This window comes from Leptonychotes weddellii, chromosome 1 (genome assembly GCF_054177405.1).
Source record: "Leptonychotes weddellii isolate Sample4059 chromosome 1, ASM5417740v2, whole genome shotgun sequence".
Classification (NCBI taxonomy): Eukaryota; Metazoa; Chordata; class Mammalia; order Carnivora; family Phocidae; genus Leptonychotes; species Leptonychotes weddellii.
Genome location: NC_138369.1, coordinates 106,170,085 through 106,188,801, shown reverse-complemented (window position 1 = coordinate 106,188,801; position 18,717 = coordinate 106,170,085). Strand labels below are relative to the sequence as shown.

At 38.8% G+C, this 18,717-nt stretch overlaps 1 protein-coding gene across 12 annotated transcripts in view; it reads left to right on the top strand.

Annotated features, from left to right (window-relative positions):
• MECOM (MDS1 and EVI1 complex locus) overlaps positions 1–18,717 on the top strand; it is a 541,324-nt gene that overhangs the window by 495,205 nt on the left and 27,402 nt on the right. For 9 of the 12 annotated variants that reach the window (XM_081829261.1, XM_081829230.1, XM_081829209.1 and 6 more), the window contains 5 exons: positions 1,667–1,883; positions 7,184–7,331; positions 8,608–8,764; positions 13,121–14,477; positions 16,849–16,936. In XM_081829261.1, coding sequence (XP_081685387.1) covers positions 1,667–1,883; positions 7,184–7,331; positions 8,608–8,764; positions 13,121–14,477; positions 16,849–16,936 — 1,967 coding nt within the window. The remainder of the gene's footprint in view (positions 1–1,666; positions 1,884–7,183; positions 7,332–8,607; positions 8,765–13,120; positions 14,478–16,848; positions 16,937–18,717) is intronic. The other 3 variants (XM_081829240.1, XM_081829219.1, XM_081829284.1) reach the window with 2 other exon arrangements.

Here is an 18,717-nt window from a genome sequence, read left to right as displayed (position 1 = left end):
ATCAAGAAACCTGACTTTACAGCTGAGGTGATTTATTTTAGAATAAATCCGTAACCCTCTACCGTCCAAAGTTGACACACATACTAAATCTACATAGTGATTTCTTTACCGTCCTGGGCTCCCTGTTACCGGTTTAGTTTAAATGAAACCAGAATTGTGTGTGGCTTATAGCAGTGGTGTCCCATTTGACTTCTACTTAACTTCTCACACTCTAGCTAGGCTTTCCGACTTTCAGTGGCTTTCTGCTCCCTTCTTAGCACGGGCCCCAAAAGCCCCTAGTGACCTGCTATCCTCTCTTCCTTCACTTCCCGTTGCTTCCCTACACGCACCCTATCGACCTGCCTTGTTTTACTGCAGCTTTGCCTTTCCACAAGCTGCCATGCTCTTCCTTTCCTTTACCATCTGTCCACGCTGTTTCCATTGCCTGAGACGTCCTCCGTCATCCCACTTCACCTGGTGGATGCTCGCTCATTCCAAAGCCTTTTCTGAACCTCTCTCCCTCAGATTAGATGGATTAGACACGTTCCTCTGGGCTCCCTTGGGCCCTATGCATGCATCGGTCATAAAATATATCACACGCTGTCTGTTCACATGTCTATGCCCTTGAGTTTCTTATATAGTCATTGCCTAGCAAAATGCCTAGCATTTGTTGGTGACTAAACGATTCCCACAAAAACAGTCAGTCGGTGCACAACTGGCTATAGGCCCTGGCTGTAGGGCTATAAAACAGGGATCATGTGTCACGTTGCCCTGGGTGTCTTTTCAGCATTGTGAACTGTTTCCAAGCCTTCTGCGATTGTGTCTGTGTGGGCTGTGCGTAGTATGGCCTCACGAGCAGGCTAAAAGTGATTCAGATGGAAAGGATAGGAACAATACCATCCCTACCTGACACTTGATAACCTTGTTATCGCTAGTTCCCACTATGACCACTTATTTATCCTACTGATTCAGAGTGCCAATGCATATATTTGCTGTTTAACAGGGCCCTGCCAATTAGCACTGACCCTAGGGTAACATAAATTAGGCTCGAAGGGTACTAAAAACATCCTGTGTCCCATTACATGGTAATGGGGAATGTAATGAAACATCCAAGTTTGCTGCTATTAACCAGGTGTCAGCATGACGCAGACGGGGACTCAGTATCCCACGTGCCCTCCAGGTAACACGGTACAGTGAGAAGGGTGTGAGACAGAGATGGGTTCAAATCCTGGCACGACCCCTTGGGTCTATAATCCCTGACTGGTTACTGAACTTCTCTGAGCTTTAGTAGCCTCATCTGAGAATGGGATAAAAATCCGACTTACAGTTTCTCCTGATCGGGTTTTGAGAAATATCAGTAACCCATGAACAGGGTCGAGGAAATAGATGATGCTCAGTCAGCAGTCATTATTACTTTTAATCAATATTAACTCCTGGGAGGGTTTAAGCCGTAACGTTTTTATCTGGTAAGGAAGCTATACTGTAGCCACAGGAACCACATTATCCTGCTGGGCTGTGTCCTGGCTTCTCTACAGGTATTATTTTTAAGTCAGGTTAAAAATTGCAGTGGTGGAAATGACAGTGAAATCATTTCTAGTATGTCTTCCATAATTCGGTAAGAACTGCTGGTTTGTGGTGACACTTCCTGAGCGGCCCAGGCCTGGTAACATCTGAATTATTTTCACAGAAGAACGGCAGTATCGCTGCGAGGACTGTGACCAGCTCTTTGAGTCCAAGGCTGAACTAGCAGATCACCAGAAGTTCCCCTGCAGTACCCCTCACTCAGCATTTTCAATGGTGGAAGAAGACTTCCAACAAAAACTCGAAAGTGAAAACGATCTCCGAGACATACATGCAATCCAGGAGTGTAAGGAATGTGACCAAGTCTTCCCCGATTTGCAAAGGTTAGAAATGGCTTGTTGCACTACGGAACATGTTTATTTACTCTGCAGTCCAGTGTTGTTGTTATGCAGTCGGTATACTGAATTTTCAGAATGTATGTAGATGGGAAATTTGGAACTGTGATGAGCCTGAAAAAGTGTGCTAGCGACATGTTCAGAAATCAGTTTTCACTGGAAATCCTTATCTGTAAGACATTTACAGTGGAGTTGGAATTAGTTATTTTGATGCTAGCCAGAAAATAATGTGTTTATGTTTGTTTAAGGAGTGTTATCGGGAACTGAAAGCTTAACGTTGCAGCATAAAATATGACTTAGAGGAAGAATCAAGAACGTTGGAACAACACTGATGCCAATTAAAGTCATCATATGCCAAACAGTAAAGCTGCCTCTAGAAACATCTAGATGATTAAGAAAAAAAAAAAAAAAGATTGGTTCTGGTATACACTTAATGAAAGATCAATGATCTTTTGATAGATTCGTGTCACCTGTGGATTTCAATTTCAATGATTTATCTAAACTGCACATATATAAAAGAGTAAGAAAATCATGTCCAATGAAGAAAATGTTCTGTTTCCCAAAAGGGAAAAAATAAACTTGATCTAAATGAAATTATTCTTTAATACTTATTTTTAACAAAGTAAAAATCATGTATCAGCAGTATATTAACTTTTGTAGGCTTTTGAACTTCATTCAAGAACATTTTTTTATTTCTATTAAAACAGCAACTCTGGAACCTAGCCTTGGAAAACTGTATTGATAATTATGCTGCAGAACAGTCTTTCAGATCAGGGATGTATATAACCAGCTAATAGGTTTTCTGTTTGTTTCTACCTAGTGGTTTTTGCCTCGGCGCACAAGCAGTTTTAATAATTGCTTTCATTTCTTTGCTTTTAAATCCAGAAACGATTCTTGGAACCTAGAATCAGAATTCCAAATGGGCATAATGTTGTATTTAAGTGGGGATGGTAGTATATCAACTGGTCTTACTCAAGAGTATGAATTACTCATGGTTTATCTTGGACTCTCTACCTATTGCCCTTGACCATTTTGTCTCCTTTCTTAGTGCCTCCCCTTCTTTTCTCTCCTCTTTCCCTCTGTTGATTGCCCTGCCTCCTCTTCTCTGGCTAGGCTTCTTACAGGAAAGGATTTCACACAGTAGTCATTGATTTTAGTGCATAAGTAACTAAAAAAGCATCAAGTATAACCCAGTCCTTGAGGAGACTGAGTCAAAAGAATGAATTTCTAGGTTTGAAAATTCAGGCCTGCTTTTAGAGAGTAAAGGGGACTAAAAGGGCTTTCCCAGTACTCATCTTTACTATTTAATATAAATCCATGTAGAGAATAAGTCTGTTACGGATATTTGGTAAAACATAGATTTGTAATGAAGTCATAGCATGTCTCATAAACATAACTATGACCAAATTAAAAAATGAAATGAAAGTAATAAATACCAGTGGGTAAGGAAAGTATTTATATGTAAAGCAGTATCTCTGATGCCAGAGATTAAGTATATTTCCTTCAATTTTGTTATCAGAGATAATGGACAACACTATAAAACAAAAATTCGTGGACTAAACACTAAAATGTAATTCCTACTTCCCACTAGAAGTGTATGGCGACACTTAGGTGGAGAGAGGTTCTTAACTCTGACTAGCTGTAGGATTGAGCCCGAGTCAACTCTACTTAATGCCAAAACCAACTGTCAGTTTGGTTCCTTCAGTCAAACATTCAGTGGAAAACAATAAGGAAACCTAATTATCTGGTATTGGATGAACTCTCAAAACTTACTTTTCGGTAGCTCAGCCAGATGGATCTAGCATGTCACTATGCAACCTGATGTCGACCATCTAAGTGGTATTTTTGGTTATATAATTTAGCCATGGGCAGAACCTACATTCCCTGAATATTTTCCACTTTGTCGAATCCTATATTGTTGCTTTATACAAATGAGAAATCCTTTTTTGACATGGTAATTATTCTGTTCTGTATCTTTCTGTAAAGTGTTGAGGAAAAAAAAAAATAACCCCTTCCCCCGCTACCCCACAAAAAAAAAAAAAAAAGGGGCGAGGAACAAAGATTGATATACAGAAGTTGAAAAGAACCCAGAAGGCTAGGCAAAGCTCCATAAATTAAAGTTCCATGAAAAGTGGAGAAGTTTCACTAATGACTGATTGGATTGCTTCTTTGTTTGTGAAAGAAATGCACATTTGCTTCTGTAAGAACCACTTGCCTTTTTATTCTTTCTATTACTGATAAACTGATAGCTGATAATTCCATGGAACAATATGGATTTTATGCTCGAGTAGAAGAAAGAAAGGAAAGTTCCCTTTGCACTGCTATTTATTTTTCCCCCTGTATACCATGTACTGTACTCTTGAAACTCTATCATCTCTTTGGAGTTAGGACACGGGAATAAGACTCCATGTATAGGCCAACTCTACCACTAGATTTCAGAGTTTACGAGTTGACATACACATTGGAATATATTATATATGTCATAAAATGGCATGCCTTCCCCGGGTGACTGAGGATGACAGAGAATACTAATCTGTGCAATGATTGGAAGATGTCCCTGACTCAGTTCAATGTTAACTGCGGTTGATGGTATCTCTCTCTTAACTCTCTTAATAACATTTCAACTTGTGTAACAAACAGGGAATTACATATTGTAGATAAAGATAGGGCTGTTCTGGTGACTCCACACACCTGTAATCTCCTGGTACCTTTTGTTCACAGAGATATCACCATTTGTGCTCAAATAGAATAGCATTACAAAGTCGACTGACTCATGGGGGCGGGAAAAGTAAGTTCACGTGCCAATATGAGTAGGGTTGTAGGGAGGAAGCTGGGGAAGAGAAAAAATATGGGAAAGATATTTCTGATTTATCAAGATATGAGAAAGGGCACTTTTTTACACATACTGCCATGCACACAGTCTACACCGCTACTGGATTTTTCTAGGCACACAGGCATCTTACTTGATACTCGAATTTAGAATATTCATCTCACAGAAAAATAAAACTTGGGAAAGAAAGAGTGCTTACATGATTGGTAGTCTTTTTTTAGTATCTTTTTACTATGGAATGTTTCAAAATATACAAAACTAGAGAGGATGGTGTAATAAACCCCCATAGACTCAGTTTCAATAATTATCATGCAAGGCCAGTCTTGTCTCAGCTATACTCGTTCGGATTATTGAAACAAATCCTGGACATTATGTCATTTTATTCATAAATAGCTCAGTATGTATCTGTAGAAAAAAAGGACTCCTCAAAACACACATTTCAATACCACACTTTAAAAATAATGATTCTTTAGGATTACCAAATATAAAGTCAGTGTTCAGATTCCCCCAGTTATCTCATTATTTTTAGGGTTTTTTGTTTGAATTAAGATCAAACTAAGGTCCACCAGTGCAATTAGTAGGCATATCTCTTATGTCTCTTTTAATTTATAAGTTCCTCCAAAGTCAGTTTCTTTCTTTCTTTCTTCCTTCCTTCCTTCCTATCTTTCTTTCTTTCTTTTTCTCTTTCTTCTTCTTTTTCTTTCTTTCTTTCTTTCTCTCTCTCTCTCTTTCTCTTTCTTTCTTTCTTTCTTTCTTTCTTTCTTTCTTTCTTTCTTTCTTTCTTTCTTTCTTTCTTTCTTTCTTTCTTTCTTCTCTCTCTTCCCCCTCCCTCCCCTCTCATTAAAATTTATTTATAGAAGAAACTGCTTTTTCCTGTAGCATTTCCTCCAGTCTGGATTCTACTGATCATGTCCCCTTAGTGTTAACATCTTTCTCCATCTTCTCTACTTCCTGTAAAATATCCCAAGCCTTGATCAGATTTAGGTTCATTGTTTTAGGAAGAATACCTCACTGATGTTATGGTTTATTTCCTTCGGGAGGCACAAGATTTATTTATGGATTGCCTAGATTTATTAATTGTTTATGTGCTGTAAAATGAATGTTTTCTACTTCTATCATTCTTTCATTATTATCTATACTAATTCTATACAAAGAAACTTCCCCTCATTGTTTATTTGCTCACCCTGAAGTACAGTTCATATAGGAAAGGCAAGACATGTGAGTGAGTTTTCCCTCTTTATTTACCAGTTTTCAGAATAATGATTTGGCTTCCCAGCATCTTCCAAGTGTGACCAGTGAGGCTTTGCTTGTGTGATTTTGAATATTGTTTGTTAAAGGATGAGATTATTATTTTTGTTGATGCTTAAATTTCCTCATCTCTGGTCAGTGGGTGTCTTTTCAGGTTGCTACCTTAATTCTTTTGACCTGATATATAATTTTCTTGCATTTTGCCGTAACAAGATGTTCAGGGCCCATCTTGTGTATCTTGGGCTTCAACTTTGAAACAGGCTGTTTCTCCAAGGAGCTCTGATTATTTTATTTGGGGGTAGCATCCCAGTGTGTTATATGTGTGTATTTAATTAACAAACATGTTACAGACATCTGAGTATCACAGCAATCCATTATCTATAATATTTGCTTTTCATTGCATTCATGCAGATTTCATATACCAGTTTTAGAAGAGAGGGAAATATTTGAGAAGCAAAAATATTCTAAGCTTTAAACCAGAGAAATTGTGCTTGTGAGAAACTTCTAACTATGCTTTTCTTTTGAGGGGCTTTAATAGTGCATCCGCTTATAATATTATACACTTTTCTTTCCTCCCTAATTCATAGGCTCTATATATATGTACACTTCCATATCTGTGTATATCCATATCCATTCGTCAGTTCATCTGCTTGACCATCCATCCATCCGTCCTAGGGTTATATTGGGAAGTTGCTTGTTGAATAGTTAGTGTACGGCTCACTTCCCCATATGGTGGTATGGGTAGAAACAAGAGTACCTTTTTGAATCTAGAGGTTATAGGCCTTAGATAGCATACCTGCCTGCATGTTCTTAAGCATTTTTGAGGATCTTCTGTTTGAGTGTTTGTGTTTGAATTAAGTGGGTATGAGCAGTATGTGTTGCCCTTAGAATGGTGTAGTGAATCGAGACCTGGACAAATGACAAGTCACTTACCGTGCCCTTGAATTGGCAGCTAATCCCTGATAGTCGTATCCGATTTATTTTCTAACAACAAGGGTACTTCTCTCATGTTAGTGAGAGACACAGTCTAGGAGAAATACATTTTCTTTTGTCCATTGCAGGCCTGTTTCTTCTCCTTCGTCTTCCTCACCTCAACCACTTTTCCTTCTTTTTTCTTTAATTGCCGGTTGGATTACTAATAAAATGACATTCTGTTTATGAATGTGTTCTTTGTCACCATGTCTTATTAAATCAATTGTTCTCTTAACAGCCTGGAGAAACACATGTTGTCACATACCGAAGAGAGGGAATACAAGTGCGATCAGTGTCCCAAGGCATTTAACTGGAAGTCCAATTTAATTCGCCACCAGATGTCACATGACAGTGGAAAGCACTATGAATGTGAAAACTGTGCCAAGGTACAGTGAATTTGTAGACTACTTGGCCTCTCTCTGTCATCCTGCTCTCTCTTAATCCATCACTTGCTATGATATATAAAAACAAGCCTTGAGAGGGGAAACTATAAATATCTTGAGAAAAGTAGACTGAGTGTTGTATGCTAAAAGGCATTAGTACAGTGTATAAAAACACTTAGTGGGTATCCTTTTATTTTTGTAAGGGAGGAAGTGAGGCTTAATGGTGAGTTCCAGAACTAGGTGTCAGACATCCTTGGTAAATTCCTGGTTCCGCTACTGGCTTGCCAGTGTGGGGTTGTTTTATAGCCTTATGGAGAATGAAAATTTTATCCAATGCACATTTACTAATTTATTTTAATAGCAGTTTGTGAGGAAGTCACATAAAGTTTCTGGATGCCTATTCAGAAAGAATAGGAGACTCCTAAATTTGCAGATTTTTCCACCCAAGTCCCCACCATAAATCATCACTTGGTTCTAATTAAAAGCGTGCCTTAGTGGCCACTGCTGAACAGCATAAGGGTGCAAGGAAAGCACTCCACCTTGACCATGACTCTGAATTATGAAAACAGTAACTCACATCATTTAATTTTCGTGGTTCTCAATGAACTAAAAGATGTCCTGATGTCATTGAAGTTGATTTCTATTTCCAAAAACTTCTCATATCATTTGAATATCTTTCTTCATGCCAGTGGAAATTGTGGCACTAGAAATTATCTTTAGAGATGTTTTGCTCCCGGAAGTGTGGGTGACTTTTCTTTTCTTTTTTTTTTTTTTTTTTAGTACAGTGTTTAAAGGAATGGTTTTAGCTTCATGGTAACTTGCTGAAACACAGTGTTAGCTTTAACTCCTGGGGGAACTCTTTGAGTAGATTTGAGATACTTTAGTAAAACTCCCCCCAATTTTGCACACAGTGTGTCTTGGTTTAGAGGACGGAAATAGCACACCAGTTTTAATCACGTCTTGGTTGGCATTTTATTATTCAACTCTAATCACTCTAAATGGGATCAAAATGATCTTGAATATGGTCTAATCATGCCATTAATTATCTTCTTCAACTGATACCGATGGACATTTCGTGCTAAGGATACAGAGCTGAATAGTTTACAGTCCCTATCCTAGAGGAGCTCACGCTTTGGAAATATGACTTTCTTTTGGTCTTTGGGGAAAACAAATAAACAAAAGCAAAACAAATAAACAAAATTCCTTCTTGAGTCATTCCTGGTCTTCTTTATTGTGTCCTTGGATTAAGTTTCTTGATTAATCAGTACTCATTTCCTAGCAGGTTTTCACGGACCCTAGCAACCTTCAGCGGCACATCCGCTCTCAGCATGTTGGTGCCCGGGCCCACGCGTGCCCGGAGTGTGGCAAAACGTTTGCCACTTCGTCAGGCCTCAAACAACACAAGCACATCCACAGCAGTGTGAAGCCCTTTATCTGTAAGTTTTTAACACTCCAGCCCTCCTTCCTGCATCCTTCTCTCGTCCAAAAGGCACTGTGATCAGGAGAGTGGCCGCGTGGCCATGGAAGTGTCTCCGCATGAGCTATTTATGGTCCAGTCCAGTAGGGCTATTTTCTGTTACAAGAAAATCTTTGACACCCAGATCCAGGGTATTTTGTCTCTAATCCCTGGGGTGTTTTCTTTTAGATGAAATCAATAACGAGAGGAGAAAGAAGTCATTAAGTAATGGAAGGGAAGCCTCCCCAGGTTGTAGGATTTAATAGAGACAACCAGATTTGTCTCACGCTGAAAATGGCAGATGCCACTAAACGAGATGAAGTGATAAAAACCCGTTCTGGATCAGAAAGGGCTGGAAGTACCCCACTTGGCAAGGGGGCTTATGACTCTGTGTGTGTGTGTGTATGAGTATGTGTGAGGGGAAAGAGGGGGGGAATAAAATTCCCCTTAATCTACACGTTGTTACCAATCACAGGCTGCCGGCCGGTAGTTCTCAGTTACTTGGAAAGCAGAACATTCTCACTTTGATGCCGGACACGATGCTTCTATAACCCACCGCACTAAAGCAAATTTACAGGCAGTGTGTGTTCAGGGGACAGCCAATCTGACCACCTACTTAGAACGTCCCTGTACTTGAGTAACACACTCTGCATAAAGTAAAACTCAGGGCTCGTTTGCTTCTTCTTCTGTCCACCCACTCCTGTTCCCTGTATTATGCTGAGATGTTTCATGAGGAAAATCAGTTGTTTTCGGTCCCTCTGGGCAATGACTCTGGACTTCTTTTGATCCATTGCTCAGCAGGGCATACAAACACAGTGACTCACTGAGTTGTGCTACAAACGTCAAGACTGATTTTGGATCCAGACGAGCATAGAACTGATTGAAGCACACTCCATAGTTGGCAAAAACCTCTGACTTGGGAACCCTTATAACACATTTTTTTTTTCTGACAAATATGCAATAGTCTGTAGTAGGTGTATGAGACACTACTACAGGACCTGATGGGCAAAAAATATTTTTTAGTGCCAACATGGAGATGCCAGAGACTAACCCTCCTCGTTTTATTACCTCGACACAGCCCTCTTTTGTGCTTCCAAGCACCAAGGGAGTTTTTTTTGTTGTTGTTGGTTTTTTTTTTTGTTTTCCCCCTTTCCAGCTTACGCTAAAGTCTTGTTTTGCTCATATGTTCTTCTGTTCCCTGGGTGGAGTGAAGAGGACTAGCTGATAAACAAAAGGGTGCTCTAGCCTCCCTTGGGGAAGCTCTGTTGAAAGTCACGGGAAATAAAGTATACAATAGAAATTTTAGACTTCTTGTCTCATAAAGGCATTTCTGACTCTAGGTCGTAACGCCCTTAAAAATGTACTTGCAAGTATTACGGGCATAAATAACTCATTTATTTCTGATTTCTCAGAAACAGACTTTAAACATTTATTGTGTTTTGGTGGGAAAAAAATAGACCAAACGAATTATGATCACCCATTTAATGCTTTCTCTATTATTTAAACCAAAATTCAGAAAATACAGATTCCTATCATATAAGGTTCTGGGATCTGGAATTTTAATTGTGTTGAAGTCAAGTGTTTCATTTTAAAGCACTATAGGGTGTCCCTTTCCAATCAGCTTGCACAACTATTTGCCATGAATGCATTTTCAGTAATTATTGGTAAATTTAAATAGCAGATGGCATTCTTCAAATATAAAATCTGACAGAGAACCATGGGGTAATTATGAATAATAGCCATGTAATTTCAGAACAAAAGAGGAGAGTTGGTGCGGAGATTGGGAGTGGAGGAGGTTCACCTAGAGTTGATATCTGTTTCTCACCAGAAGGCCACACACCATGATTTACCCCCACTGGTGTGTTTATGGCAACTGTCTCTTATTACAGTGTACCGCCAAGCTTGAGCCCAAAGTCACCAGTGCTAAGGTAATTACTCACTGCCTTTACAGAAACCTCCAGCCTTCCCAAATAGAAACCACATGCTCTAATAGGCTGAACATATTCAAAATACCTCTTAATTTGTTTAATAAGTAGAAAAATGCAATGTTAACTGCTGGCTAATTCCTTATTACTAAGAAAATTACAGTAGAGTATAGACTTCATCATCAATTGAGCCATTTACCTGGAGGCCTGGTGGTTTGTGGTGGGCCAGGCCAGACCTTCAAGTGAGAAAAACAAAGCTCCTGCCTAGGGAAACATCCCAGATTCTACGTTCCTAAGACCTGACACAGCCCTTGCTCATCTGGGTAATAGAGGGTGCAACCAGGGAAGTCAAATGCAACTTCTGTTACTCCGAGATAGAGAAGGTCTTGATTTCTTAAATCCATCCGGCTCCAAGAGAGAAGTCTAGAGAGCGATATTTCTTTGCCAAAAAATTGCAAACCTTTCAAAAGTTTATACCGTGGCTGAAGACCCATCAAGACATTTTCTCAACGCCTTTTAATGCCCAGAGGAGAGGTGTTACTTTCTCGATGAGTGCACTTTTATAATTCCAACGACATTTTATTTACTACTTCTTGTTACTGCTCATAGCTGAATTAGTGTAACCAGCGAAAGCCTCATGTTTCCACCCTCTACATTGTATGGTTTTAATTAGTGTATCAAAGAATTTAAATAGCACGTATATTTATTGTATATGGTTAAAGAGTACATACTTTTAAAGCAGCCTCTGGTCAGTATATTCCAGTAGGATGATTTGAAAAGAAATCACTCACATCTTCTCTTCCCATTAAAATGCATGTTACGGCCTCTATAATGTTATGAATCATCCCACAGTTGAAAGCTCCTTTACTATTACTAAGCACCCTGATATATGCCGCAGTGCATTTTAATCATTAGTAGTAAAAGAAGTATTATGGAATCACTTGGTCTTTCCTGTTTGGTGGTGTGTGGGATAATCCAACTTTTGGGTGAGTTTTGCATGACTGAACATCTATAAAATCTCCTTCGAGTTTTTTATTTCTTTCAATTATTATTGCTTTAATTTAGGAGCTCCACCATTCTGCGCTTAAAGGCAATCATCACATGAAAGCAATAAATGTTGCATTTTGTCTTTAATTTAATTTCTTATATAAATTTGTTTCAGTAACTACCGACAAGGTGTATCATGTTTCTGCATGTATTAAACGTGCACAGAATCGTTTACAGTAAACTCACACATAAAGTGGATTCATCTCTACTAAAGTAAGATTAAACAATGTGATGCTTAGGAAATGGGCACGATAATCCTGCCAAACTGCGAAGTGAGGGGGATTCGTACTTAGCAAAGGAGTTCTTAAAGGTTACGAAGCTTGGTCTCAAAATACACTTAGTTCTATTCTCACGTAATATGTGAGAAGAGAGATGTTCTACTTTTTTGGCAAATGCTCCACAAAGAGGGTTCTTTCCTGGCCGCACCCTGCTGTGTTCTTTCTGGATTAGAGCATTCAGAGCACCCTCCCCTGCTTACCGTAGTTGGCTAAACCCCATAGAAGTCAAGCCCTGAGATAACCGGCGAAGATATGACAGCGAGTGGACATATTTCCCAAGGACGGGGGTTTCAGAAATGCAGGAAGGTTAGCACAACCGCTGGTGTGAGGGGAAGTCAGAGGACGTGATCGTAGTTCATGGGAACCAGCAATGCAGGATGGGCCACATTCAATTTAGTTTCCTTTGCAGGCTTAAAATAGAGCCATTGTAAATTATGTCAGTCTTTCTCGAATCATGAAAATGATTGTTAAAAATGTCTCCGAATACACAATGTGCATTGTTGTGTGGCTTTGATGTGTGAATGATGAGAGCGTATGATATAACACAAATTAAATAATGGTAGAGCAGTCACAGGCTTTTTCCCCAAGGGGAGAGGGAATAAAGGTAAAGTTGCCAGTCGAGGGAAAGGCTGTTTTATTTTGTGTCGGTGCCTCCGACTTAGAATTCTTGGAGTGGTCTAAAAGTTTAAAGGGGTTCCTGTTATGTATTGTGCTTAAGACTTTAATTTTTAAGATTCTGTTAGGGTAGGCGTTGGGTGGGAAATCAATGCATGCTGGAACCGGACTTTTCTATAAATACTTAAATACACAAATTACGATGCAAAATATGCAATGGGGATGACAGAAATCTTTATATATACTTATATATGAAATATTTGTGCTGCCTCAAGACATTTGTCAGGTTGGATGCCTTGCTTTGGAATCTAGTGAAATGGGGATTTCTGTGTTTGGAGCACCCAGATTGGTACCTCCAACAACTTTTCCTGGCTTCCTAATTGAAATTTTGGGTAAACCAATTGTGATACTTGCTAAATTCAGCAGCAATTGCCATAAAGCCTGAGATTCTTTTTTGTTGTTTGCACACAGGTGAGGTCTGCCATAAATCCTATACTCAGTTTTCAAACCTTTGTCGTCATAAGCGCATGCATGCTGATTGCAGAACCCAAATCAAGTGCAAAGACTGTGGACAAATGTTCAGCACTACGTCTTCCTTAAATAAACACAGGAGGTTTTGTGAGGGCAAGAACCATTTTGCGGCAGGTGGATTTTTTGGCCAAGGCATTTCACTTCCTGGAACCCCCGCTATGGATAAAACGTCCATGGTTAATATGAGTCATGCCAACCCGGGCCTTGCTGACTATTTTGGTGCCAATAGGCATCCCGCTGGTCTTACCTTTCCAACAGCTCCTGGATTTTCTTTTAGCTTCCCTGGTCTGTTTCCTTCCGGCTTGTACCACAGGCCTCCTTTGATACCTGCTAGTTCTCCTGTTAAAGGACTATCAAGTACTGAACAGACAAACAAAAGTCAAAGTCCCCTCATGACACATCCTCAGATACTGCCAGCTACACAGGATATTTTGAAGGCACTATCTAAACACCCACCTGTAGGGGACAATAAGCCAGTGGAGCTCCAGCCCGAGGGGTCCTCTGAAGAGAGGCCCCTTGAGAAAATGAGTGACCAGTCAGAGAGTAGTGACCTTGATGATGTCAGTACACCAAGTGGCAGTGACCTGGAAACAACCTCGGGCTCTGATCTGGAAAGTGACCTTGAAAGTGATAAAGAGAAATTTAAAGAAAATGGTAAAATGTTCAAAGACAAAGTAAGCCCTCTTCAGAATCTGGCTTCAGGACATAATAGGAAAGAATACAGCAATCATTCCACTTTCCCACCGTCTTTAGAGGAGCACACTGCGGTGTCAGGAGCTGTGAATGATTCTATAAAGGCTATTGCTTCTATTGCTGAAAAATACTTTGGTTCAACAGGACTGGTGGGGCTGCAAGACAAAAAAGTTGGAGCTTTACCTTACCCTTCCATGTTTCCCCTCCCGTTTTTTCCAGCATTCTCTCAATCAATGTACCCATTTCCTGATAGAGACTTGAGATCGTTACCTTTGAAAATGGAACCCCAATCACCAAGTGAAGTCAAGAAACTGCAGAAGGGAAGCTCTGAGTCTCCCTTTGATCTCACCACTAAGCGAAAGGACGAGAAGCCCTTGACTCCAGGACCCTCCAAGCCTCCAGCAACACCTGCCACAAGCCAAGACCAGCCCCTGGATCTAAGTATGGGCAGTAGGAGTAGAGCCAGTGGAACAAAGCTGACCGAGCCCCGTAAAAACCACGTGTTTGGGGAAAAGAAAGGAAGCAACATTGAATCGAGACCCGCATCGGACAGTTCCTTGCAGCACGCTAGACCCACTCCTTTTTTTATGGACCCGATTTACAGGTAAGGGAGGATAAGAGACCATTCGACGTGGACATGTGAACAGAGGGCAGTTTTTACATTCTAAAGCTATGGCTTGTAACAAATTATTTTTGTTATTATTATAAGGCAGAGAGTAAAGTTGTTTGATCTAGTGAATTCATTTTTTACTCAGATGGTCAACTCATTAGGTTTGGACTTATTTTGGGATGTCTCTGAATTTGGGGTTTGGGATGAGGCCCACTGAGTTCTTTCCCTTGACAATAAATTTATTTTTAAACACATTTTTTAAGTGGAAAATATGGGAAAGCCGTATTTAAAGCAAGTTGTCAAGTGGCAGAAGAATGAGGCTCCTGAAGGATTAATGCAAATATGTGTGGGGACTTAAATGGGTCAGGATATTTGAAATGAGATGGGACATAGAACAGCATGAGTTTTCTCTTTGTTAACCTACCAACGCATCCTTAGTAAGTACTGTTCATATTCTGTTGCTAAATAAATCTCCCAGGAGTCCAAAGTAAATGAAATATTAGTCACAAAAATGTCTTGTGTATAATGTGAATGTTTGGTTTTGAAAAACGTGTCTCTGTTCATATGCTCATTATCCAGTTTTCTTTGATGCATCCAAAAATTCTTTGGGGGAAACATATATGCTTAATAAAAAGCCTCTTAGACAGCATTGTGTAACACTCACTTGAAATTCAGAATGACTTAGTTTTTAAATACCAGCTTTCTTTAAAAGTATTGAGTAAATTATGGATTTTAAATATTACCAAGCATTTTCACATTTACTTTCTCACTCAACTCTTGACCATTGTCAAGAAATAATGGAACATGTGGATCATTGTTTATTGGACTTGTTTAAGATGAGACTATTTTCGTATTTTTGCCTAATTGTCTTTTATGAACAGTTTTGTGCTCCTCTTTCATTCAACGATATTTATTGATTCCTATTACTTAGTAGGAACTAGAGCTGCAAACCCTTTTCACTAAAAACTCCTTCCTTTTCTGCCTCCTATTATCTATAATACATTAACTAAGAAATCCTGCCACTGTGTTGAGGGCTAACCCCACTGCAAGGGGATTAAAAAGGACAATACAAAAATATCTGAGCCGTCGTAATCAGGCTTGGGCACTTTTCTTCAATTATTATGTCTTGATTCCTGTGGCAGTCCCAATAAGAGAAGGGAAAAGAAGGGAAAACAGCACTTCCGTATTTTGTGTGTGGATTGTATGTCACACATTGCCAGGAAGGTTGTTTCCAAGTCAGTGATTCGTCTCAGCCCTTTGTGAAGAGTATTCCTCAGACTTTCTTTCTTAGACCCTCCGTGTGGCAATGGGCTTTCAGTCCCTCCACACATCCATTACACTCTTCTCCTTCACCTCCTAACCTTCCTCTTGCTTAGTTGAAACTTGGTCTCCTCTCTGGTATTTCACTCTGAATTAAGGGCCTAGGCCTGTCATTTTACCAAAGTCATGAAAGACCTAAACACCAGTTTTAGTGTAAGACCTGAGTTGAAATCTCAGCTTTCCCATGTCTCAGACTTTTTTTTAAATCCTTAAAATGGGTGTAAGAGGGCCTATTTCAAAAAGTGAAATAATAAATGCAAAACATAGCATATACAAAATTTCAAAAAGTGGTAGCTGTTTGTATTAATTTTGATTCTATTTTAAAAGCATACTTACTCAACAGTTCTTAAAAGAAAATTACCAACAGTTGGTGAAAGAAATTAATTTAATCCACGATCTCATTTCCTATACACCTAATGGTAAATAGAATGACAAACATTTCTAAGGCAGAAGGGATATGTAGATAAGTTTTATATGTCTCTGTCTATCTTCAAAAATTCCTCTTCCTTTTCCCTCCACCCCCTTTTGCCATCCAAAAGAAGACACCTATACTTCCAAGAGTAGGTGGCAGCGTGCAGAGTATGCTTAGAAACTCTCCTGCTGTCATTGGCAAGGACGGGAGAAACTTAATGAATATCTAGGGGAACACTTTCTTGGTAGAAAATGACTTTAATTTTCAAAATGGACTCTGTCCTCATGATTTCAAAATCATCCAGCCTTCTTGTCTCCATTTGAAATGGAAAGGTACAAATGTATGACCAGTCCCTCCGGTTTCATGACTCTTCATTTTTTATATTTCCTCACTACTGTTATTACTAGTCATTCAATCGGATTTTGCCATTATAAATAGGACCTTCTTTCTTTGAGTGCCTAGAAGTGCCCTGAGTATTCTTCAAGAACTGAACAGATGTCTTTATATTTTTATCAGTGTGCTTCCCAGAAACCTACCATTTGCTTTATTGTTAGCTGTTTGAAATGTCAGTAATTATATAGTGATTGATATATGAGACTGATTCATCTCCAAAAACTAATTTTAACCTTTCAGAGTAGAGAAAAGAAAACTAACTGACCCACTTGAAGCTTTAAAAGAGAAATACTTGAGACCTTCTCCAGGATTCTTATTTCACCCACAAGTAAGTATTTTGAATTTGAGACTTCAAGCTTGTAAACTAACTTGTTGATCCTGAAAAGCAGGTGCAATGAAATGAAAGAAATCTTGAGAACATTAGGATTTCCTATGACGCTGGTGTAGAAGAACACAGGAAATTCTAGCAGAACTAAAACTCAGACTCTTTAAAGAAAAAGAAATTAATATATGTGTAAAAACAACGTGTTTTGGGGGTGTTAAATTATTGTCTGCTGTTAACTACTTATTGAGCCAAAGTGTATTTTGGAGTGAGCAAAATTCAGTTAGAATAAATACTGAAGTTGTCTTTTGTGTTTAAAAATTACTGCTAGTAAGAGATAGATCATACTCTGACTCGTCCCAAACTCATGAAGGTCCTTCAAGTTCCTTTAGTGCTTAGATAAAAAACAGGAAATGAGTCTACCTGACAAGTTGTTACCATAGAGGGTGAAGGAATTTATCTAGAGACCACTGGGCATTCCAGCGAAGTTCTGTAATTGCACAAGAATTTACCACAATACACAGAGCAATTTGCTGAATGGAGCTGTGTCCATTTATCAAAATATATATAGTTTCTCATTGCAAGGAGAATGCAGAGCAGTGCCATCTAATTGGTTCATCCCTCTGTTCTTACATATCTGGTTATTTTTAAAAAAACTGGTTTACATAGTAATCAACATGTGGAGAATTCTATTGAAAGACCAAATATATAAACATCTTAAATGTGTTTTTTTACCTGATATTTTGTTTTTTATTTCTAATTTTTTTAAAAGATATAAGCTCTGGTCTTTATAGATGGTAAGCAAAATTTTTATGAAAATGCTTAAAATCAGTGAACTAATTTATTCCTTTTCAACATATTCAAACTAAAAATTATGCTCCTCTAATAAAATTGGTAGAATTTTATGCAAGCTGTCTTAAAGGATGTTATGAGGTAATTAAATTATCTGGGGATATGACCCGCCCTGCCCTTCTGCCCCCTCCCCCTCTGCCACCTCTTCTTCAGTTTTTCAAGTACTTCCCCAACGTCCTGAACAACAGAGTATGAGAGCGGAAGTGCATCTTCTGGTTAGCTGGAGAAATCTTTCGTTGCTCAAAAATTCTATTTCAAAGTGAGAAAATATATGATTTAATATTAAAGGAGTTAGAAATGTTCCAGTTAGCATTCATTTTATATAGAAAGGCTAAGGAATGATATTATTTACATAATTACTTTATGGAAAAGAAACACGTTATAAAATAGGTAAGTGTTTATCAGGTACTTATAGTTTACATTTAGGTTGATTTAAATTGCACTCTTAGGCCTCGTGGGCTAATAAAGCTGAACATAACATGCATTCTGTGTCAGTGCAAAAAAGGTCTATCTTTCTTGAGAACTTACTTTCTAATTATTACTAACTGCTCATGGGGATATTATAATTATATACGTTTAGTTACAATAATTAAATTGTTCTCATATTCTAATTATCTTTAAAATCTAGCAACTAATCACTTCCAAATTAAGTGCTATGAGGACACGGTATAACGGAGGGGGAAAAAGACTGGGATTCAGGATCCTCAGGTGACTCGGTCTACCTGGAGCTTAGTTCCTTATCTGTAAGATGAAGGAGTTGGGTGGCCCCTCCCTATTCTCTCTGAAATTCACAGATTTCTAGCTAGCCAAAGTGAATTCACTAGTCTACAAGATGGGCAGTTTTGTCTCCCAATAACTCCATATGTGCATGCAAGTGTTAGAGTATGTACCTATTTTTAATCAAATCAAATAAGAAAATCTACTATCTCTTGATA